Source organism: Lithobates pipiens, unplaced genomic scaffold (assembly GCF_037356315.1).
Source record: "Lithobates pipiens isolate NorthernLeopardFrog02 unplaced genomic scaffold, aLitPip1_a1.2 Scaffold_8, whole genome shotgun sequence".
In the NCBI taxonomy this organism is placed as follows: domain Eukaryota; kingdom Metazoa; phylum Chordata; class Amphibia; order Anura; family Ranidae; genus Lithobates; species Lithobates pipiens.
Genome location: NW_027507903.1, coordinates 617,675,180 through 617,699,704, shown reverse-complemented (window position 1 = coordinate 617,699,704; position 24,525 = coordinate 617,675,180). Strand labels below are relative to the sequence as shown.

The following is a 24,525-nucleotide window of genomic DNA, read 5'->3' as shown; positions in this document are numbered from 1 at the left end:
GCCATGGTGTTCAAATGATGCTCAGTTGGTACTAAGGGGCCCAAAGTGTACCAAGAAAATATCCCCCCCCACACCAATACACCACCAGCCTGAATTGCTGATACAAGGCAGGATGGATCCATGCTTTCATGTTGTTTACGCCAAATTGTGACCCTACCATCTGAATGTCGCAGCTGAAATCCAGACTTGGACTAGACAAAGTTTTTCCAATTTATCCTTGTCCAATTTTGGTGATCCTGTGCGAATTGTAGCCTGTTTCCTTTTCTTAGCTGACAGGAGTGGCACCCAGTGTGGTCTTCTGCTGCTGTAGCCCATCTGCTTCAAAGTTTGATGTGTTGTGCGTTCAGAGATGATATTCTGCATACCTTGGTTGTAACAATTGGTTATTTGAGTTACTGTGTTGCCTATTATCTCAAACCAGTCTGCCCATTCTACTCTGACATCAACAAGGTCTTTTCCCCCACACAACTGCCGCTCACTGGATATTTTCCCTTTTTCGGACCATTCTCTGTAAACCCGAGAGATGGTTGTGTGTGAAAATCCCAGTAGATCAGCAGTTTTTGAAATACTCAGACCAGTTCGTCTGGCACCAACATCCATGCCACGTTCAAAGTAGCTTAAATCCCTTTTTTTCCCCCATTCTGATGCTCTGTTTGAAATTCAGCAAGTCATCTTCACCATGTCTAGGTATCTAAATGCATTGAGTTGCTGCCATGCAATTGGCTGATTAGCAAGTCACTTGAATCCCTTCTTCCACATTCTGATGCTCGGTTTGGACTTCAGCAAGTTGTCTTTCATCCAGGTTTAGATGCCTAAATGCATCAAGCCGCTTCCATGTGATTGGCTGATTAGCAATTTGTGTTACCGAGCAATTGAACAGGTGTACCTAATAAAGTGGCCAACGAGTGTATATTGCCATCGGGCATGCAAGAAAATGGAGGTTTTAACTACTTAAGGACCGCCTCCTATACATATACGTCGGTACTTTGAAGAGGGATATCTCGGTAATGGCAGCAGCTGCTGCCACAACCGAGATATCCCTCTTTACAGGAGGCGGTCCTGTGTACGATAATGGTGGTCTCCGCAGCGGGTTCGCTGCAAGATCACCGTTATCGGCGGTGGGAGGGTTGCCACCCCCCCCCCCCCCCCCCGTGCCACTCTCCCGGCTTCGGTAAGCAGCGGAGGCGATCGGGTCCTGCACACTGCTGGGTATGGAGACAAGTGAGGCTAAGTTGGCCCCCACTCGTCTCTATACCATAGGAGGGCGGAAGCGACGTCAAAATGTCACTTCCGCCCATACCTCTTAAAAGGTACATTTTTTTTAATGTCATTTTTTCAAATTAAATTTTTTATTTTTATTTTTTATTGCATTTAAGTCCAAATAGGAGATCTGAGGACTTTTTGACCCCAGATCTCATATTTAAGAGGTCCTGTCATGCTTTTTTCTATTACAAGGGATGTTTACATTTCTTATAATAGGAATAAAAGTGATCCATTTTTTTTTAAACAGTGTAAAAATAAATAAAATCAAGTAAAATAAAGAAAAAAAAAATATATATTTTTTTAAAACACCCTGTCCCGAGGAGCTCGCGCGCAGAAGCAAACACATACGTGAGTAGCACCCGCATATAAAAACGGTAGTCAAACCACACATGTGAAGTATCAGTACAAGGGATGTTTACATTCCTTGTAACAGGAATAAAAGTGACACCATTTATTATTATTATTATTTTTTTTTTAAAAAGAGTGTAAAAATAAAAAATAAAAGGTAAAATAAATAAGAAAAAATAATTGTTTAAACGCACCCTGCTGAGTTTGCGTGCATACCTGAGTAGTCCCCCCCGCATATGAAAACTGTGTTCAAACCACACATGTGAGGTATCGCCGTGATCGGTAGAGCGAGAGCAATAATTCCAGCCCTAGACCTTCTAACTTAAAACATGCAACCTGTAGAATTTTTTTTAATGTCCCTTATGGAGATTTTTGAGGGTAAAAGTTTGTTGCCATTCCACGAGCGGGCGCAATTTTGAAGCGTGACATGTTGGGTATCAATTTACTCGGTGTAACATTATCTTTTACAATCTAAAAAAAATTGGGATAATTTTACTGTTGTCTTATTTTTTTATTAAAAAAATGATTTTTTTTTTTTTTTTTTAAATGCGCTTGTAAGACCGTTGCGCAAATACTGTGTAAAAAAAAAAAAAAAGTATTGCAATGACCGCCATTTTATTCTCTAGGGTGTTAGAAAAAAAAACTATATAATGTTTGGGGGGGTCTAAGTAATTTTCTAGCAAAAAAAAAAAACAGTTTTAAACGTGTAAGAGGGTCAATATCCAGCGCAACGGAGGCCTGGTCCTTAAGTGGGAATGCACACGCATTGAATGGGTCCATCGCTATTATGGAACAAACATTTTGGACTTCAAACCTCACGGGCTGTATGTTTGCTCCAGGTCATTCGGTAGGAAAAACCAGGATGAAAACGCTGTGTACCGGTAAAGTCGGGCCAGGAATAGCAGCTACCATATTTCAATCCCTTGAAAGAAGCCTATTCATGCCTAGCTCGCCTGGCTGGCAAGGTAACATCAGAGGTAAATCTCTCTGCAGACCCGAGTACAGGCTGGCTGACACTGAACTGAAAATCATCAAATTCATAACTCCAGGCACGGAGTCAGCTGGATGGCACAACGTTACACTGACCACAAAAGAATACTTAGCCTTTAAATGTGGCTGTGTGCGAATAGGAGGCCCGCTCCACAACTATGTGATGTTTTGCTTCGGTGACACTCTTGCCAGCAGCTTGTGGCCATGCAGGTAGTACAAAAGAACTATTTATGGTTTAGCCCTAAAGCAGAGCTGAGCCTTTGATGCTTCAAATGTAACTGAACTCTATAGGGAGCTGGCCTACCTCCATAATGGGGCACTATACATCCACACTATAGTCAACTTACATCTGAGGCCGATGTGCCTGTCTAAAAAGGCAGACGAGTTCTCTGCAGTGTTCAATGAAGTCTACAAAAGTAGTACCAACTCAGCTAGGCTTTCCCTACAGCTAAAGGAGATGGGCTTTGAACAACTGTAGTGCAGGCTGGACTGACGATCCCCCCCCCCCAACGGCAATGAAAAAGAAACTCAGGCCAGACAGCTTTTTACACGAGTGTCATTCAAATGTCTGCACGGTGCGATTTCCCCAAACATATTATTGTTATTGAGCAGGATTTATATAGTGCCAAAACATTCTTTTGCAATATAAAGAGAGACAGTACATTTACAATTCATTTTTAATATACAGGATTTATATAGCGCCAACAGTTTGCGCAGCTCTTTACAACATGAATTAAAAAAAGAGTGCTTGTGAGAGCTGTAGGTAGCTGCAGTCCATTTTCTCCACTGCAGGTGGCGCTCAACTGTAGCGGCCATGCAGGAGCAAAGGACGTGAAGAGGAACATGGCTCTTCTATGGTTTCCTGGGTCAGTCATCCAGCTGCACACTGACAGCTCATGCGAGTCTGCCGGCCATCATGCAGAATCTATTGAACCACTTGATGACCAGCCGCCGCAGTTTTATTGTGGCAGAACGGCACGGCTGGGCGAAGCGACACTATGCAACCTCACTTCCCCCTGTGGCCACTAGAGTGTGGCCACTAGGGGCATGCGCCCACTGCTCGTCCCTAGATCCGATCCAAGTGCTCTCGATGACCGCCGGGCTCCCGCGATCGCTCGCGATACACAGAGAACCTGGGATCTGTGTGTAAAAACACAAAGTTTACGGTTCTCTGAGGGGAGAAGAGACTGATCGTCTATTCATACAAAGTATGAACAGCGATCTGTCATGTCCCCTAGTCAGTCCCCTCCTCCCTTCCATTAGAACGCAAAGAGGGAACACAGTTAACCCCTTGATCGCCCCCTAGTGTCAACCCCTTCCCTGCCAGTGACATTTTTACAGTAATCAGTGCATTTTTATAGCACCGATCGCTGTATTAATACCATTGGTCCCAAAAATGTGTCAAAAGTGTCCCATGTGTCTGCCGTAATGTCGCAGTCCCGATAAACATCGCCGCCATTACTAGTATATAAAAAAAATAAAATAAAAATGCCATAAATCTATCCCCTATTTTGTAGACGCAATAACTTTTGCGCAAACCAAACAATATATGCTAATTGCGATTTTTTTTTACCAAAAAAATGTAGAAGGATACATATTGACCTAAACTGAGAAAAAAAAAGGAATATTATAGCAAAAAGTACAAAATATATATTTTTTTCCAAATTATCGCTCTTTTTTGTTTATAGTGCAAGAAAACAAAAACGCAGAGGTGATGAAATACCACCAAAAGAAATCTCTATTTGTGGGGGAAAAAGGACGTCAATTTTGTTTGGGTGCATTGTTGTACGACCGCGCACTTGTCAGTTAAAGCGACGCCGTGCCGAATCGCAAAAAATGGCCTGGTCATTCAGCAGCCAAATCTTCCAGTCTGAAGAGGTTAACCTCTTATGGACCGCACCACACAGTCCATACTGTGGCATGGCGTCCCTCCTGCGTGAAATCACATACCTGTACGTGATTTTGTGCACAGGGTCTGTGCGTGCCACTGGCGATCGGCTCCACCTGGGATTGGACACAGCAGGACCTGTTGATCGTTCTCAGGAGAGGCAGACCACCGTTCTGCGAGAGGGGAAGGTCTCAGACGACGTTCCTTATTGGATGAAACGCAACGTAGGGTGGAGCCCGGAGATCTGACGTCAAGGAACTACATGTGCTGACCGCGACCATTTTGTTGGTTGTCATGCCATAGCTTCCGGGTTACTAGATCCGAGACCTGAACAAAGCAATTGGCTTTGTTCGGGTTTCTGGCTGAGTGGCAGAGGTGGGGGGGGGGGGGACGTCCCCTCCCGCTACTTGTGAGAACGTCCGAGTGGCTACTTAGGTTGTCACCACAAGTATCCCGACCATCCTCTCTAAAGAATGGTACCAGGGTGATGCCTGCAGTTGCAAGCATCACCCCTGTACAACCACTTTTTTTTTTTTATAGGCGAGGTTGAAAAAAAAAAAAAGACACAAAGTCCAAGCTATGTGTGTGATTATATGTCAGTATTACATTGTATATCCCTGTATGTTGCGTTCGTTCAGGTGCTTATTGTTAGAAAAGTTTTAAATGTTTATTGTGTGACTATTAGAAAAACAATAGTCCTGAGACTGATTTGTTAAAAAGCTTACTTCTGAGCACATTATTGTATTAACTCATCGTATTGTTTTGTCCTAATTAACTCCATAGTAAGTAGGATGATTAGATTTAACTAAATATGATAGCCTAAGAATGTACGGAACATGGATAGCTAATAAAGTGCCAGCCTGTGCCATGACACGTTATTTATGTTCCCTCAGCCAGTAGAAGCATAGAGATGTTATTCTTGTGGGATATGTGAGGGCGGAACACTTTCTTTTGTTGAGACTTTTTCTTCAGCTTTCGTCCTGTAAGCATGTCTCCCTGTTGTGGGCCACATCAGAAATAAATTGTTTGCTTCTCAAGAACACCTGAAGTTTTTACTGATCACAAGGGAAATTCCTAACATTTTTGGTCTTTCGAGCCGGGAGCAACACGCTGGTTTTCAGATCAGACGGCCCGACAAAACTTCGGTGAGTATTGGACTTTGAAGCTCACCGAATGCTTACAAGTCCCCCCAATCAATGTTATTTGGTGAAAAAGGGGCGGGGCCACAGATCTGAATTCCACTGTCTGTTTCCGAACCTTGTGTGATCCAGTCCAGGTGTTTGAGAGGTAAGATAATTTAAATTATTCTTAATTCTTTCTAAGAGTCTTTTCTTCTCTCTCTTTGCTTCTGGTTTAATGTGTTGCAATTGCCGACATTGGTATTGATCGTATAATATCTAGATGATCCAGTGCTCGTAGACAGAGACACTTGGGGACGTTGTCTAAGGTAAAAAATTACGTCGCCCGCTGTCCGGACAGATAACAAAAAGATTTGAGGTATACCGAATGTCAGAGGTTGAATGCCTGACTAAGCGCTGTTTAGTTAAGTGATCTACAAAGATCGCAAGGCTAATTTTCTTCTGTGTGTGTTTACTTTATCTTTGTTCATGTTTAACCCTTTTTGATTCTCTCCATAGTGTGGGGAGTGCTGATGTTTTTTTCTCTTGTATTGCTGCTTTGTTCTTTACATGTTTTTTGTGCTGGTATTTCTCAGCAGATAAGAAGCCAAATTCACTGAACTCTCTCCCCCTCCCCCTCCCCTCATGGAAGGATTTCTCCTGATCCTGCAAGAAGTTGTAAATGTTAACCCTTGATTAGCTATGACAATACAGAAGGGTTATATTGTATATATTGAAACTTAGCATAAAAGAAAAAGAAGGTAGATTGCATTTTGGAGTAAATAGAATGATTGTGTAGAATTATCAGGTGGCTTGATGAATGTGAAAAGAAAAAGAAATGAAAAAAAAAGGCTGAGAATGTTTTCATTGCTATGAAGGTTAAGAAGCTGTTTCTCAGAAACAAGAAAATGCAGATTGCCTGACAGAGGTTAATTTGTGCATCTGTGAAAATATTAGGACTTTTGGTGGGAAAAGAGTCTGAAAAATAGTTTTAAAGTAAATATTTATATTGGATTGGAGTTATTTTTAGAATTCATAGACTTTCAACTGTGAAGTGTTAATGATGCAATGCTGTTTATATTTGGGTACATTTATAAGTCAAAAGGCTAAGTTCTGAATCAGAATACTAAAAAAAAATTAAAAAGAAAGAGTTCTATTTTGGGGCCCTGTGGATAAGTTTAAAATGTCAGGACCCAAAGTTCAAAAAAGGTATGGGTTAAAAATGGCGGCGTATTGGTTTCAGCATGCTAAAATTAGGGTAGAAGGAAAAAGAACAAAGGAAAAAATGCCAAGCCCAATTGCCCCTAGTGGACAAAGAGGATGATCTCATCTGCTACACCCACAGACCACCTCCCTATAATGGTCCTCCCCCTCAGGTGCAAGTAACTGCCCAGAGTAACACCTTCCCTGTGACATCCACCCCTGTCAAAGGAACCGCCTCTGAACAAAACCCCAATTCCACTTCCTCAATCTCTCCAGACAGTAGTTCAGTCCTGGAGATGAACAGATCGATCCTTGAAACATTAACTGACGCCATAACTCATGTACTAGGTGCCCCAGCAGGAGCCAAGAGACTAAGTAAACCTCCTATTAGGTATGGTGTGGAGGACGGTGAGGAATACCCCTGCGCCCCAGAAAATGCACAGGGACGGGGGGATCCATTGCCTCCAGAAAGCCCAGACTTAGGAAACAGGTTGACTGCCCTACTGAACAGATGCCAGCCTAGATGGGTACAACGGACTGATTGGCAAAAAAATAAATAAATATGACAGTACAAGAAGACAAAGAAAGTGTCAGTGACTACCTAAATAAATTACGAGAGATTTTTAGAGTGTTCTCCGGGCTCCCCCGAAGCTGAGGATGTGTATAGTGCATATCAGCAACAGCTAAAGATTGCTTTTTTAAATGGATTGAAACAGGATCATAAGGATTACATTGTTAAAAACATGGTTACTTACCGAACTGCATCAGTTTTGGATGTTTTACAATATGCTAAGCATTCTGAGAAGTATTTGAAAGCAAAAGCAAAAAAGAATGTGAAAGTAAAGGTTCTTATGCAAGGAGATGAAGGAGAGGAGGATGCAGAAGAGTACACTGCTGAGGCAGAACCAGAGGGGTCTCATAGAGGAAGGATTACTCTACAGAAATAGACAGTGCAACGAGAGTACTTCCACCCTGTGTACAAGCACTGGTAGCATCAGCGGTGTAGTGGTTAGCACTCTCGCCTAGCAGTGATGGGGGTCACTGGTTCGAATCCCAATCATGACGCTGCCTGCCTGGAGTTTGCATGTACTCCCTGTGCCTGCGTGGATTTCCTCCGGGTGCTCTGGTTTCCTCCCGCACTCCGGAGACATGCAGGTGGGTTGATTGGCTTCTGTCCCGGTTTGGCCCTGGTATATGAATGGGGATGTTGGATCCTTGGGGGTGGAGAACGATGTGGGTGTACAGGGGTAGAGGCTAGACACTCACTCAGGCTGAACCGGATGGACTGGTGTCTTTATTCAACTTTACTAACTGAAAAGGTACCACATGCAGTGTTTGTTATCCTGTTACAACAAAAGGTATCACATTTGAGCCCAGCACGACACCTTTCCTGTATGACAATACTTTTGACACAACCTCACTTAACAATACAGAGGTGTACTACATTAAAACCATCCACACTACCACTTCCTACTGACGGGTATAAACATGACTGCACTGCTGCCATCATTGAAAAGGTACTGCCACGAAGTGATCTGAAAGATGTACCATTATCTAACCCTGACATGATACTTTTTGTTGATGGTTCTAGTAAGAAAAATCCAGATGGCACAAATGCAACAGGATATGCAGTAGTGACACAGGATGAGATTTTGGAAGCGGGGCCACTACCAAAACATTATTCAGCACAAGTTGCAGAACTTGTAGCACTGACAAGAGCATGTATACTGTCAGAAGGAAAATCTGTAACCATATACACTGACAGTCAATATGCCTTTTCAACAGTGCATGTTTTTGCACAACAATGGAAAAACAGGGGGATGGTCACCTCCAGTGGTAAACCAATTTCACATACGGACTTCATTTTAGAACTCCTAGATGCAATACAGTTACCAAAAAAGCTTGCAATCTGTAAATGTCAAGCACACACAAAATATACGGACCCCATCTCAAAGGGAAATAAAAGGGCAGATGAAGCTGCACATAAAATAATGACGAGAAATCATAGTGATAGATCATACAGTCCTTACTGATATGCAGCAAAATGCCCCCCCCTGGGGAAAACAATATTGGAAAACAAACGGTTGCACAATAATTGATGATATTTACACATCACCTGAAGGGAAACCGGTATTACCAAAATCTTTATTTAGGTATGCAGCAGTATTGACACATAGAGTAACGCATGTGTCAAACAGGGGGATGACTGAGATGTTAAATAAAGTATGTACAGCCTATGGATTCACAAATTACTAAAAAAACGTTTTGCTCTCAATGTCTTATATGTGCAAGACACAATGCTCAGGGAGGTATAAGACCACAGAAAGGGAAGTTCCCTACACCACAATATCCATTCCAACACATTTGCATGGATTTTATTGAATTAGACAAATGTGAAAGGAAGAAATATTGTTTGGTACCCAGGCACCCTGACCAAATGGGTGGAGATATTCCCGACAGGAAGTGCAGATGCACAGACTGTAGCCAAAGCATTACTAAGAGATATTATTCCTAGATTTGGAATCCCTGAAAGGATTTACAGTGATAATGGACCCCATTTTGTAATTAAAAAATATACAACATTTGATAGAAGTGATGAGAATTAAAGGGAAATACCATTGTGCCTATCATTCCCAATCAGCTGGATTGGTAGAAAGACATAATGGCATTCTAAAAAGCAAACTGAGAAAAGTTATGGAAGAAATAGGTAAAAATAATTGGATGTATTGCCTACTAGTAGCTGTGACCAGTATGTATATCACACCCCCAAAAGAAGATGAAAAGGTGCATGTGGGAGATTGGGTCTCAATAAAAAGTAATAAGAAAAAAAAACAGTGGTAACTCCCCAAGGTGGGATGGTCCTTTCAAAGTCCTTTTAACTACCCCTACTGTGATAAGGATTGCAGAGAGGTCTACCTGGATTCACAAGTCCCATTGTAAAAACGTTTTACAGGCAGAGTAGGGCCAGTTGGCTACAAGAGGTCCAGAAAGTCCGGCTACAAAGGGAGGTCTCACACAAGGTGGGACTTGTCTCAAACCGGTGAAGTCTCCCTCCCCTTCCAACTCCCCTATCCTATCCGCTGGAACTCTGTAGCTGGTTAGGATGAAAGGGACAGTAATTATCCTTGGGTTACTGGTGACACTAGGAGAGGCATCCATAAGAGGGGGTAGGCGCTATGGAAGAGTAGAGGAACCTTTGAATTGGGAAAGAACAGGAAAAGCATTAAATCTAAAACTTTATAGAGGGAATAACTAGCACTATACTTGTAGATTTCTGTCAGATTGCAGATTGTGGGGATACAACTGGGGCTAGAGGACTTCTATGGGCAGATAAATATATCTGCTGGCTCTGGAATAAGGCAGGATGTCAAGCATGGGATCAGGCCCTATGGACTACAGCGCATCAAGATTGGGGGTATAATCAACCAGGGGCTAAAAAGAGTGGTATAAAGGAGAGACTCATAATCACAAAAGCGGCCAACTCCCCCTGCACAAATAGTAAGAACTGTAACCAACTATTAATAACATTAAAGGAGCCGAGGAAGGAAGATCAGCGGTTGTATTCCATGGGAGCATGGGTGTCAGGAACTGACCCCTCAGGAACATTTTTCCTTGAGGTATTACTACCTAATAAAATTAAACAACAGGAAAAAGTAGACTCAGAAGGGGAAGAAGAAGGCCATACTAAAATAGAAGTTCTGAGTAAAACTATAAGATTCACTAACCTAACAATAGAAGATGCCATAGCTTTGGAGACGGGCTACCAAGAAAAAAATGAGTGGTTAGAATGGTTGAGGTACACGGTTAGAACTCTGAAAAAGGAAAACTGTTTAGTTTGTGCCGGAGCCAGACCACATTTAGCAACAGTTCCTTTTCCTCTAGATCACAATACAGATCCAGAAGGTTTAAAATGTATGTTGCAATTGTATAATAAGAGCTATAAACCTGAAATAAATTCTACTTGTCACACATTGAGTTTGTTGTTTCCCCCAGTACAGAGACCTCAGATACCTCCAGCGGTTACCGCTTATCCGGGCAACTTTACTTGTTTTGCACTCCCAGGGAACGGTAGCGCGGTGGATCTTGGGTCACTACCTGATGACTACTGTGTGGAGAGGATTAACACGGACAACGGTGACTGGGTTGGACATGACATTCAGAGAGCTGATGTCTGGTGGATGTGTGGGCAGGGCCGCTGATAGGGCAGTACAACCAGCCCCATTGTACGGGGCCCGCCCCCATCAGCTACACAGTGGGGCCCGGGCATCTTACAGTTTGTTACTGCATTTAAAAAAAAAAAAAAAGTTTCCTAAATTCCTCTCCCACTCCTACTTGCTTACAGAGGGGGGGTTATATAATTTTCCAGGAGGGGAGTGCAGGCGCAGCAGAGGGACTATTTCTTTATTTTCGGGCACATGTACATCATGCCGCCCCACTATTTTATTAGTCCCGGCTGGCGGAGTGATACAGTGATACTCCGTTCGTCTCCCGGCTGCATTCCTCATGAGTTATATAGAAGTTGATCGGCTGACAGGGGAGAGGAGGAGGACAGCGTGGCTGCACTGGACACAGTGAGTGGAGAATAGAGGTTAGAATACTCACTGTGTCCTATCATGTATCTCACAGCTCAGCAGGTTATCAGCATTACAATTATCACAGGTAGCACAATAAGCAGGTGCTCTGTCATGGTTCTATCATGGCTCTAGGTCACATTGCTTTTGGGTGCTCACTGTATTATGGCTGTGCTTTGTTACAGTCTGTTACATACAGTACAGCCATAAGTTAACTCAGTGAGCACCCAAAAGCAATGTGACCTAGAGCAATGATAGAGCCATGACAGAGCACCTGCTTATTGTGCTACCTGTGAAAATTGTAATGCTGATGATCATAAGAAACAACGAGATGCTACTTGAGGGTCGGTTCACACTGAGGCAGCGCGACTTACAGCGCTATTGCCTCAGGCGACCCAGACATGACCGCTGCAGCGACTTGCAAAACGACTTCTGTATAGAAGTCAATGCAAGTCGCCCCCAAAGTCATTCAGGAACCTTTTTCTAAGTCGGAGCGACTTGTGTCACTCCGATTAGAACGGTTTCTTTGCAACAGAACGGGACGCTACAAGTCGTCCTAGTGTGAACCGACCCTTAGACTTCATTTGGGGGAGCAGTAAACATGCAGCAGAGCTACATTTTTACGGCTCCCCAAACCAATCCCCTTTAACTGCTTCCCATCCAGCAATGTACCAGTAAATCGCTGGGATAGACTGATGATATCTTGATCATCACTACAGCAATGATCAAGATATCATTTTTTTAGTCCCAGCAATTCTGCACAAAGTAAAGTAATCCTAATGGCTAAGAAGCCACTGGATTACTTTTACAGGCAGTGGAAGGGGGTCCCATCACCACCTTTACTGCTTTTAAGATGTGACCAGTAGCATCCGGTTCCAGGGACACAGTGAGAGGGATGGATATTGTTCTTCCCACTGTGTGATGTCAGAAACCGGAAGTGACAAGGATGTTGTCACTGCCGGTTATGTAAAGAAGCCATCACTGGCTTGAACAAGCATCTAATCAAACTGATCTTAGTTTGATCAGATGCTTTGGAGGCCAGAGGAGAGATATGGGGTCTAAAAGACCTCATATCTCTCCATAAAGAGGACCTGTCATGGCCCATGCTATCACAAGTAATGTAAAGATGCAGTGTAAGATTTTTTTATTTTATTTGTACTAAAATACAATTTTAAATAATTTTAAACTGCCCCCCCCTTCGTGCTTATTAATTGCAAAAGTATGCATTGGCTCCACACGCACATGTAAATGGCAACAAACCTGCATTTTGTTTCAAGCCGGGATCAGGGGTGGGGTCGAGGGTGGTTGAAGGGGGCCCCGTCAGGTAGGCTGTACAGGGCCCCATGCTTTCTAACAGCTGCCCTGTGTGTGGGGATAAGAAACTGCGAGCTAGACTACCGGCCAATGCCCAAGGGGATTGCGCTATGGTCCCGCTGGCTATGCCCCTGAGAATCCTGTCAGAATACCCGTGGACTAAGAGTCACCGACAGTATCGTAGGGACACCTCTCCCTTGGGGTCATTTGACTCTCAGATCTACATAGATGAGATTGGGGTTCCTCGCGGGGTGCCGGACGAGTTTAAAGCCAGGAATCAGGTGACAGCTGGGTTTGGGTCTCTTCTCTGGTGGGTGACTATAGATAAAAATGTTGACTGGATTAATTATATATATTATAACCAACAACGATTTGTAAACTATACTAGGGATGCTGTGAAGGGCCTAGCAGAACAGTTGACCCCCACATCTCTAATGGCCTGGCAGAACCGAATGGCTTTAGATATGGTTTTAGCTGAAAGAGGAGGGTATGCAAAATGTTTGGTAGCATGTGTTGTACCTTTAATCCCCAACAATACAGCTCCTGGAGGGACAGTGACCAGAGCCTTGGAAGGACTGACTGCGCTATCGAATGAATTGGCGGAAAACTCAGGTATTAATGATCCATTCACAACTTGGCTTGAAGGATGGTTCGGTAAATGGACTGGATTTATCATATCATGTTTGATCTCAATCGCTGTGGCTTTGGCCGTTTTGGTCACTTGCGGATGCTGCTGCATTCCCTGTATTCGAGGACTTTCACAAAAACTCATTGAAACTGCAGTCTCAAGAACAATGTATCAAACCCTCTCTACCTCCGAGGAGACCTATGTGGACATTGAAGCTCAACTTAATGACATACAGTCCGAAAGTGTATAACACAGGGACTTTCATCGAAATGTGTGGAGATAAAATAGTCACACAAAGAGGAGGGAATGTTAGAAAAGTTTTAAATGTTTATTGTGTGACTATTAGAAAAACAATAGTCCTGAGACTGATTTGTTAAAAAGCTTACTTCTGAGCACATTATTGTATTAACTCATTGTATTGTTTTGTCCTAATTAACTCCATAGTAAGTAGGATGATTAGATTTAACTAAATATGATAGCCTAAGAATGTACGGAACATGGATAGCTAATAAAGTGCCAGCCTGTGCCATGACACGTTATTTATGTTCCCTCAGCCAGTAGAAGCATAGAGATGTTATTCTTGTGGGATATGTGAGGGCGGAACACTTTCTTTTGTTGAGACTTTTTCTTCAGCTTTCGTCCTGTAAGCATGTCTCCCTGTTGTGGGCCACATCAGAAATAAATTGTTTGCTTCTCAAGAACACCTGAAGTTTTTACTGATCACAAGGGAAATTCCTAACACTTATCTAATAGTTTCTTGAAACTATCGATACCCCACGCTGAGGCCACCGCCTGCAGAAGGGAATTCCACATCCTTGCTGCTCTTGCAGTGAAGAACCCTCTACGTAGTTTAAGGTTAAACCTCTTTTCTTCTCATTTTAACGAGTGGCCACGTGTCTTGTTAAACTCCCTTCCGCAAAAAAGTTCTATCCCTATTGTGGGGTCGCCAGTACGGTATTTGTAAATTTAAATCCTATCCTCTCTCGAATGTGTCTCTTCTCCAGAGAGAATAAGTTCGGTGCTCACAACCTTTCCTCATAACTAATATCCTCCAGACCTTTTATTAGCTTAGTTGCCCTTCTCTGTACTCGCTCCATTTCCAGTACATCCTTCCTGGGGACTGTTGCCCAGAACTGGACAGTATATTCCAGGTGCGGCCGGACCAGAGTCTTGTAGAGTGGGAGAATTATTTTATCTCTGGAGTCGATCCCCTTTTTAATGCATGCCAATATATGTTTGCTTTGTTAGCAGCAGCTTGGCGTAGCATGCCATTGCTGAGCCTATCATCTACTAGGACCTCCAGGTCCTTTTCCATCTTAGATTCCCCCAGAGGTTCCCCCCCCCCCCCCAGTGTATAGATTGCATTCATATTTTTGCCACCCAAATGCATTATTTTACATTTTTCTACATTGAAGCTCATTTGCCATGTAGTTGCCCACCCCATTCATTTGTTCAGATCTTCTTGCAAGGTTTCCACATCCTGCGGAGAAGTTATTGCCCTGCTTATCTTAGTATTGTCCACAAATATGGAGATTGAACTGTTTACCCCATCCTCCAGATCGTTTATGAACAAAATAAATAGGAATGGTCCCAGCACAGAACCCTGGGGGACCCCACTTAATTGAAGCAATATTGGCAAGTTTGTTACCGATAACGATTCTTTAAAAAAAAAGTGACTATCGGCTTATAATTGGTCGACCCCTAGTATGGTATATATGCATAGTTACATTGCTCCAAGCTAAACCAATGTAACTATGAAAAAATGGCATACCAGGAATTCTTTAAATCTGTTCAACCCTGAGATTTTATCCCCCCCCCATTTAGAAAGGAGTCCCTTATTCTAATTTCTCCTGATCACGATCTAGCCTTCAGCCAGCTTAATACTATTACTGAGCACTCCTAGAAATGTTAATCTCTCCTTGGGTGACCCTCTATCCTGCTAGGTGCTTAAATATCCCCCTTCAGATTCCAGTGCCTGAGACACAGGAATTCAGAAGATGATGTAAAAAAGAGATTTCACAAATTTATAGCAGTAGCACTTTACAATATGCATTAGGGTAAAGGCCAACTCCACTTTGGGGGGGGGGGAGAATAACAAACAATAAATATAGCGTATACAATTGTGGCACAAGACATATTCCAATTGAATGTTATTAAAAATAACCTTTCCTTTTCATACTGCAGCCGCTATCATTTTCTGTAAAACGCAATATGGCGACCGGGAGAATGTGTACAGAAAGCCCCCCAGATAAGCAGTTTCCTGCTCGCGTGATTGGCTCACCGATAGTCCTATATGTCTACAATAAGACGCAAGTGAGATTTCAGGGATCTCTTGCAACAAAAATTACATTTTTCGTGAGCTACTCCCAATAGGAAATCACGTCTAAAAGGGATTTAGATGCTGCCGCTTTCCTTATTAGAGCCCTGCAAGTGCAGCAGCTGATTGATAATTATGAAACCACTCCCATACAGATTCACGTTCCACATTTATTCCTTTAGAACAACAAAAAGGTAGGAATCTGCAACAAAGTTTGTTAAAAATCCATGCAATGTACATAGCTTACCAGAAGAGAATGTTTTTTTCTCATCAAAAGTGGAGTTACTCTTTAACCACTAGCTGACCAGCTCACGCAGATATACTGCGGCAGGTTGGCAGCGATGCGTGAATTGCTGTACCTGTACGGCGGCTCGCATAGTTGCGGGTGCTGCTGCGCTTTAGCACGCTGTGGAAGTGTGCCCCATGAGTCGGGTAGACTCTATGTCCGCCTGCGACCCGCGAGCGTCTAGTAGAGTGGCAGAACGTGGATCTGCCAGTGTAAACCAGGCGGATCCCTGTTCTGACAGGGTACATGACTGATCTACTGCTCCCAGTGATCAGGAACAGTGATTTCCGAGGCAGCACACCCCCTATACAGTTAGAACACATCTAGGGAACACACTCAACCCTCTAGGGTTAATCCCTTCCCTGTCAGTGTCATTTTTACATTGATCAGTGCATTTTTATAGCACTGATCAATGTAATAATGTCACTGGTCCCCAAAAAGTGTAATTTGGGGTCAGATTTGTCCGCCGCAATGTCGCAGTCCCGTAAAAAATAAAAAAATCGCAGATCGCTGCCATTACTAGTAAAAATTATTTAAAAAATAAATAAAAAGTCCCTAAATCTATCCCATAGTTTGCAGACACGATAACTTTTGTGCAAGCCAATCAATGTTACACATTGGAAATCAAGGAGTGTTCTAGGCCTGCTTTAAATAGCCACAATATTTCATAGGCAAGACTGGATTCTACTGTAAAAGTCACTTACGTGGAGCCCCTTCCGCCATCTCAATAGCAGTGATTCCCAGGGACCAGATGTCACTCTAAAAAAGGAGATAAATACACAATGACAAACGTAAATGAAAATATAATATACTTTCTATTGAGAACTATCAAAGTTGCAAAGGGGGGGGGGGGGGGGGTTTGGCTGTGGGGCTGCATGCAAAAGGTTTTTTACCTTAATGCATAGAATACATTAAGGGAATAAATCTTCTGCCTTTAGAATCACTTTAAAGCGGAGGTTCACCCTAAAGTGGACCTTCCGCTCATTGGAATCCTCCCCCCCTCCGGCGCCACAATTGGCACCTTTCAGGGGGGAGGGGGGGTGCAGGTACCTGTACAGTACAGGTATCTGCACCCACTTCCGGGATAGCTCTCTGCGGAAAGGGGCGTAGATTACGCCCCTTTCCGAAAGTCCCCCGCTGCCTGCTGGGAAACACACAGATCCCAGAGGCAGCGGGTCCATCCTTATTGCGCAGCGCGACTCGCGCATGCGCAGTAGGGACCCGGGAAATGACTTCCTGACTCCCATACCCAAGATGGCGGCGGCAGCACCCGAGAGACGATCGAGAGATCGGCTTCGGGTGCCGACATCGCGGGCGCGCTGGGCGGGTAAGTGTCCTTATTTTAAAAGTCAGCAACTGCAGTATTTGTAGCTGCTGGCTTTTAAAAAAAAAAAAAAAAAAAAAAAAAAACGGCGGAACTCCCGGCGGACTCCCGCTTTAAAGATGAATTGCATGCATGGTTTATTTTTACATCCAGCTTGGACCAATATAAAACTACGTATATGCCATAGGTAGCAGATACGGCTGGAAGCTGAAAAATTACTGAAGTAGACGCAGGTACTTCAGTAATCTCCCCTAGCTTCCAATTCCCATGTTGAGCGGCCGGTCTAATGTACTGTGAATACAGGAGGTCGCCCACCTGGCAAGGGCGCCATTCAGAGAATGCTTTACATTTTCTTAATGAATGCAAAGCATTTTCTGATTGGATGAGGTGGAAAGCATGATGTCACCACCCCACCCCTCCATCATGTCCAATCAGACAATGCTTTGCATTAATTCAGAAATTGCATTCTCTGATTGGTGCCTGTGCCGAGTGGGCGATCACCTGTACTCGCAACGCATCAAGATGATTTCCAGCTTCCAGGAGCATTGCCTAGGGATGATATATGTATAGTTACATCGGTATAAGCTGGACCAATTTAACTAGGTAAAAATACACCATTCCTAGATATCTTCTTTAATTTGTAATGTCTTATTGTCCAATGTAAAACAATATAAAAGCAACAGAAAACAGAAGCAGGGATAAAAGAGAAAAATGGGGGCTATGAGTCGGTCCCACCTTCTGCAGGGTGACACAAACAAAAGGGGGCTACGAGTCTCTCTCTCCTCCGGCAGGGTGATATAAAGCTGCCATGGTAGAATATAGTGACATACCCGGTAATCATATGTGGCATCTGGATTTTCATCACACGCAATGACCTCTGGAGCCATCCAGTACGGAGTGCCAATAAAAGTATTTCTTCGGCCTACAGTGCGATCCAGCTGTGCGCTGACTCCGAAATCAACTGAGACAGACGTGATAAAAATAAGAAGGAAAGGTGAAATTCCAGCTGTTCAACATATAGAGAAGGTGCAATTAAAAATATTCAAGCAGGCTTCTGATACGTATTATACTGTAACTGCAATTGTTTCAATAAAACTTTGTTTTTCAGCGTAAAAAAATATTTATAATAAGTGGACAAAGAGAATATTCAGTTGCTTTTTGGCTCCCAAGAAATTCGACATAATGAATGTGTATAAATAGGACAATGCAAACCACAAGACACACACAGGACCCACTTAGACTTCTCAGATAAGGGCCAACTCCACCCTGAATACATATAGCATATGGGCCATTACAAAGCCAGGCGATGGTGTTATCCTACCCCACTAGATTTTGTCATTAGAAACAATGCATAAAATAACTGGGGAGCTCAGCTATGAGAATGAACTCGGTTATCATGTTGCCTACTGCTAGATAACCTCAGAATTGCAGTTTCCAAGAAACAGAAAGACCTGGAGAGAGATTCTACATATTCAAGAAATGTTTTAGATCTATGCATGTCCTAAACTTGTTAGAGTTCATAAAAATGTACATACTTGGTGACCGCGCTATAGCGGAATGACCACTAGAGTGTGGACGGCTAGTTCTGGGAGGCCGTCATATGACGACCTCCTGTGATCACGGCTCTTTACCACATGATCAGCTGTGTCCAATCACGGATGTAACTAGAAGCCAGTTATTGACACTCCTTTCCTCATGCTGAGAGCATGAGAAGAGCGCCAATAACCGGCTTCTCTGAAAGGGACATGTACAGTGATAAGTCAGGGCGCTGATTATCAGTGCAGTCCAGTGGCCACCAGTGCTGCCAAAAAGTGCCCTTCAGTGCTGCCAATAGATGCATCCTCATCAGTGTCACCTACTAGTGTCCATTAGTGCCACTTCTCAGGGCAGCCTCATCAGTGCCCACCAGTGCAACCTATCGGCGCACATCAATGAAGGAGAAAAAAAAATTACCCGTTTCCATATTTTTATATCAAACTATGAAAAAGTTTGTTTTTGTTTCAAAATTTTTGGTCTTTATTCGTTTTTTTGGGGGGTTTTTTTGTTTTGTTTTTAGCAAAAAATAAAAAAAAAGCCAGTGGTGATTAAAACGGAATTCTGCCAAATTTATTTATTTTTTCTTTTAAAAGTCAGCAGCTAAAAATACTGCAGCTGCTGACTTTTAAAATATCAACACTTACCTGTCCAGGGGGCCCGCGATGTCCTCATCCGAAGTGAGGTTCCCTACTGCGCAATCACAAGCCCCGCTGTGTGTCATCACTGGTCCCTGCTGTTTTCTGAGACCCGTGTGTCTCCCAGAAGACAGCAGGGGGGGGGGGGGGGCGGGGTTGGAGGGGCCGGACATGGCATAGATCACAGCGGAGCCTGAGGAAATCTATGCCTGAAAGTGGGGGAGCAAATACCTGGATTATACAGGCATCTGCTTTCCCCTACCCACTGACGTTCCATTTTTGGTGGAACTCTGCTTTAAATACCACCAAAAGAAAGCTCTATTTGTGTGAAAAAAAAATGATAAAAATGTCCTGTGTGTACAGTGTTGTATGACTGTGCAATTATCATTCAAAGTGACAGCGCTGAAACCTGAAAATTTGCCTGGGCAGGAAGAGGATAAAAGTGCCCAGTAGGCAAGTGGTTATAAAGGCTCAAGATTTATGACCTCCATGCATTCTATTCACTGGAAACACCTGAACTAAGTAGGTAGAAAGGGATGTCCACATTCTCTTGGACATACATATAGCAGTTGATTTACTGAAACTGGAGGGTGCAAAATCTGGTGCAGCTGTACACTGTAGCCAACTGGCTTCTAACCTCAGCTTGCTCATTTAAGCTTTGACAGAAAAAAAAGAAAAAAAAAGAAAAAGGAAGCCGATTAGTAAATCAACCTTATTGTTTGGATGTGATGATCAAACATCTGCAAACCTTGGGCCATATAGTGCATTACAGAAACTGTTTGCGCACACACCCTGCATATATGGACTTACCCAGTTTAACTTCAGCGTTCTCGGTCAGGAGGACGTTCTGACCCTTGATGTCTCGATGGATGACCTTGTGGGCGTGAAGGTGCGACAGACCCTGAAGACAGCAAAGAATACGTTATTCACTTTTAGCACATACAGTTTGGGTTTCTTATTAGACCTGGCTGATCCAATGCCAACATCCCTGAAATCATAGTTTCTATGCAGGACACGCCTTTAAGTGTCTGAAACCACATACAAAGGGTAAACATGCTGAATGAAGAGCAGGAGAGGTCAAAGAAGCCATCCTTCTGTTCACATGCTAACCATTTGCTGGTAAGCATAAATTAGCTCAGGAAGCTCTCACAATTATCAGGCATGCTATGAAAAAAAAAAAAAAGACAAACAAACTGCCTTTAGGCTGGGTTCACACTGCAGCGATGCGGGAACGCCGCAAATCCACGGCAGTGGTATTTGTTTTGCTACCTAGAGTAATAAAAAAAAAAGAAAACTTAATTTAGATTTGTACTAATTATAGATGCTGCTAAATTTTTTACCTAATGATTTCCAAGGCTCTGTATATCCAAATCCTTTTGTTTCCCCTACTAAATATCTGTGGGCTCTGGGTGCAGTTGCCCATGTAAGTTAAAGCAGAGCAGCCACTGACACACTTCCATGTCATGCTTACAGGCTTTGGAATGGGCATCCCTGAGTGGGCAAGTATGGCGATTTGGTGTTTCCCTAAATCCCTCCCCAAAATTAGGGTCTACATCGGGAATGCTTGGCCCGTGAAGCCCTCTGATGTGGCCCGCAACCTCAAACCAGGGAAGCGCATGCCCTTGCTCTTCAATGGAGCGTCGGCAAGCCCAGATCGCGATCAACGGGTTGCCTACCTGCCATCCCAGAGCATCAGAGTGTATAGAGCCAGTGCCGTTAATGGAGGCAGCCACAGCGGATGCAGGCGCCGCAAAAAAAAAAAAAAAAAAAGACAAACAAACTGCCTTTAGGCTGGGTTCACACTGCAGCGATGCGGGAACGCCGCAAATCCACGGCGGCTTCCCGCATCGCATACCTCCCGGCGGCAGTTCACACTGCCCTATGCGAACTGCTGGGAGTGTCAGTGAAACGTTAATGACACCCCCAGATCAGTTCGCATATCGCGGTGCGATCTGCAAACTCGGACAGGAATCGGATCGCATGGTGTTAACATCCATGCGATCCGATTCTGCTGCGGACCAAAAAAAGGGTCCTGTGCGAGTTTGGGGTGGGTGCGATGCGAATTCAGCCATACTATCTGTATGGCTGAACTCGCATCGCACAGAGATCGGACGTGATTTGCACTGCAGTGCGAATCACATCCGGTTCTTGTAGCCGCAGCAGTGTGAACCCAGCCTTAGAAGGCCAACAAGGCCATGTCTGCCCATGACAGAAGACAACTAGCCAGACCTCTGATAATTCATGTACAGCTAACAAAAGACCAGCAACAAAAGGTAGCTTACTTTGCCTCCATGTGTTAAACGAAACAAGATGTTATTCTTGTAATCTCCATAATATTTCAGAAAGTAATTTCTGTTGCAAAGTGGGTGCAATGTGTAAAGAATATAGGGGGGGGGGGCAAATACAATTTAGCGGAAACCTGAAGAATAATTTTCTCCAGAAATTATTGAATATTTTAAATAAAATGAGTGCTCCTCACTCACTGTGTGTTTGAATGCAACTAAGAGCAAAAAAAAAAAAATATTGATAAATGGGGGGAGTGCAAACATAAAAATGCTCTCACTACCAAACCTAAATACATCTATACCAGGAACATACAGTCAGGAGAGGCAGAGCCTCACCTACCATGAACATAAAAAAATACCACCAAAAAGATTGAGTTTCCAGAGTCGTAGCCACCTAAAGTTCTGTAGATGCAAGGCTTCTTGTGCAGCCTGTCGGAAGCTACATATTTACTGAGCGGCCAGTTTAAATACAAGCTGACACACTCTGTTTGCAGCAGACAGAGGATGAGCTCACAGTGCCTCTCCTCACTTCTTGTGAGAGGCACTGAGCTCATTGGACAGCTTGGAGCCTTGGACCAATGGTAGAGCACCATTGGAACAAGCTGTCCAATAAAAGTGTTGCAGTGGAGGCTGTCCTCTCACTGCAGTGGCATAGAAGGAGGGGGAATGTGTCGAAAATAAATGCTCCCTTTCCAGCCCAGCCCTCTTAACTAGAAGGAAAAAACATGGGTGTATGGGTATAAGGATTACCCATAATCCCATGTTTTTCCTCACACAGTTAAGAGGGAGAATGAGAATCTGCTACCTGCTGAAAAGGTACAAGCCAAATCATATATTATGCTTTATGTTATAACATAATTTATTTATCCATTTCCTGTCAAATTACTGGTTGGAAGTTATAATTTCAAACTTCAGTAATTTGTCCGTTAAGCCACCTGCTTGAGTACAGTCTTTGTAAATATAGTAAATTACCTTAACCACTTCCCACCCGGCCAATGTACATATACGACTGGGTGGGAGCCGCCTCCTAACTGGACGTTCCTGAACGTCCATCAGAAGGAGGGGGATTGCGCGCATGCGTGCCCGCGCAGCGGCGCGATCCCGATGCGCTCGTGTCACCCAGACACGGCGCATCTCGGATCAGCAGGAGGGCTCTGTGATTGGCCCTCCTGATCACATGACGGCCCTGTCCAATCACGGCCATCATGTGATGTAAACAAACAGCCGGTTGCTAGGCAATCGGCTCTCCTCTCCTCACACGGAAGTCATCGCTGAGGAGAGGAGAGCAGAGCAGATCGCTGCAGCCGGCTGGTGATCAGTGAGTATGAGCTGTTTTTACAGCTTTTTACTCACTGATCACTAGTCTAGTATAAACCTACAGTGTAAACACACGTGTCACCACAATACACGTCACCACACATGTCCCCAAATAATAAAAAGACATGTCCCCAAATAAAAAATAAAAAAACATGTCCCCCACATATGTCCCACTAAAATCACATGTTCCAATGATTATCTGCACACATATGTACGTGATCACCTGCACACATCTGTACATGATCATTTGCGTACATATGTCCGTGATCACACAAACCAATTATTATACACTTAAGGGAATTTTTTTTACCAAAAACATGTAGCAGAATACATTTTGGCTTAAATTTATGACAAAATTTGATTTTATTGGATTTCTTTTATTATAGAAAAAAGAAAATAAAGTTTTTTTTCCAAATTTCCGGTATTTTTGCGCTTATATCGCAAAAAAAAAACAAAAAAAAAAACGGAGTCATGAATAAATACCACCAAAATAAAGCTCTAGCTGTGCGAACAAAATGATAAAAAAATTTATTTGGGTACAGTGTAGCATGACCGCGCAATTGTCATTGAAAGTGCGAGAGCGATGAAAGCTGAAAATTGGGCTGGGAAGGAAGGGGGCAAAAGTGCCCTGTATTGTAGTGGTTAAAAACAATATATAAGAATTATTTGTATATTACACACTTGTGGAATGGCGCCAAACTTTGGTACTTAAAAATATACATAGGCGAGGCTTTCAAATGTTTTTAACAGGTTACATGCTTAGAGTTACAGAGGAGGTCTAGTGCTAGAATTATTGCTCTCGCTCTAACGATCGCAGCGTATGTAACCTGTGAGTTTCTAGCTCTAATACTAGCCAGTGTCTCACCAGCCACTGACCTCCTTCATGTCCCTGATCAATACAAAATATTAATAATCATTGCCAACCGCATTCCAGCTAAATTGACTATAGGTCTCCTTTAAGGGGAGAGTCAAAGAACAAACAAATATTCGCCTATATGCTGCAGCGGTCCCAAGTGGACTCTAAGCCCAGGAACTGAGCAATCACATGACCATTGATCTCTCAGTTCTCAAGCTATTCCAAGTAGAGCAGGGACTGTCAGTCACTACTCTGCATACTGCTGCTCCAGTGCTGGGATGGGGAGGGGAAAAAGGTGCAGCTGGGTCTGGCTCTCAGCCGCACACTGAGAGGTAGAACTAGCTGTCAATCGGGCAGCTGGGTGGATCCCGACAATATTGTTGGGCTCCTTCCACAGCCTAGAGTGGCTCTGACACATCAGCTTTTCCTTTTCAGCAGAAGAGATTAGAGTGGCTCAACAGCCACTCGATCATTTCTGCCGGCGGTGAAAGGTGGTTCCCTCCCATCGCCTCTCCCAGGCTTTGCTGCTCCGACCAGCAACACTCGACAGAGAGCGAGAGGAACAGACATTGTTCCTCCCTCTTTGTGACCCCAGGAACCAGAAGCGATGAGGATTTAATCACTTCCGGTTCCACCTCTTTGTTTA

At 43.5% G+C, this 24,525-nt stretch overlaps 1 protein-coding gene across 9 annotated transcripts in view; it reads right to left on the bottom strand.

Moving 5' to 3' along the window:
- MINK1 (misshapen like kinase 1) overlaps positions 1–24,525 on the bottom strand; it is a 247,232-nt gene that overhangs the window by 103,862 nt on the left and 118,845 nt on the right. For all 9 annotated transcript variants that reach the window (XM_077470708.1, XM_077470707.1, XM_077470714.1 and 6 more), the window contains exons 6-8: positions 20,232–20,322; positions 18,081–18,211; positions 16,631–16,685 (exon numbers count right to left, since the gene is read on the bottom strand). In XM_077470708.1, coding sequence (XP_077326834.1) covers positions 16,631–16,685; positions 18,081–18,211; positions 20,232–20,322 — 277 coding nt within the window. The remainder of the gene's footprint in view (positions 1–16,630; positions 16,686–18,080; positions 18,212–20,231; positions 20,323–24,525) is intronic.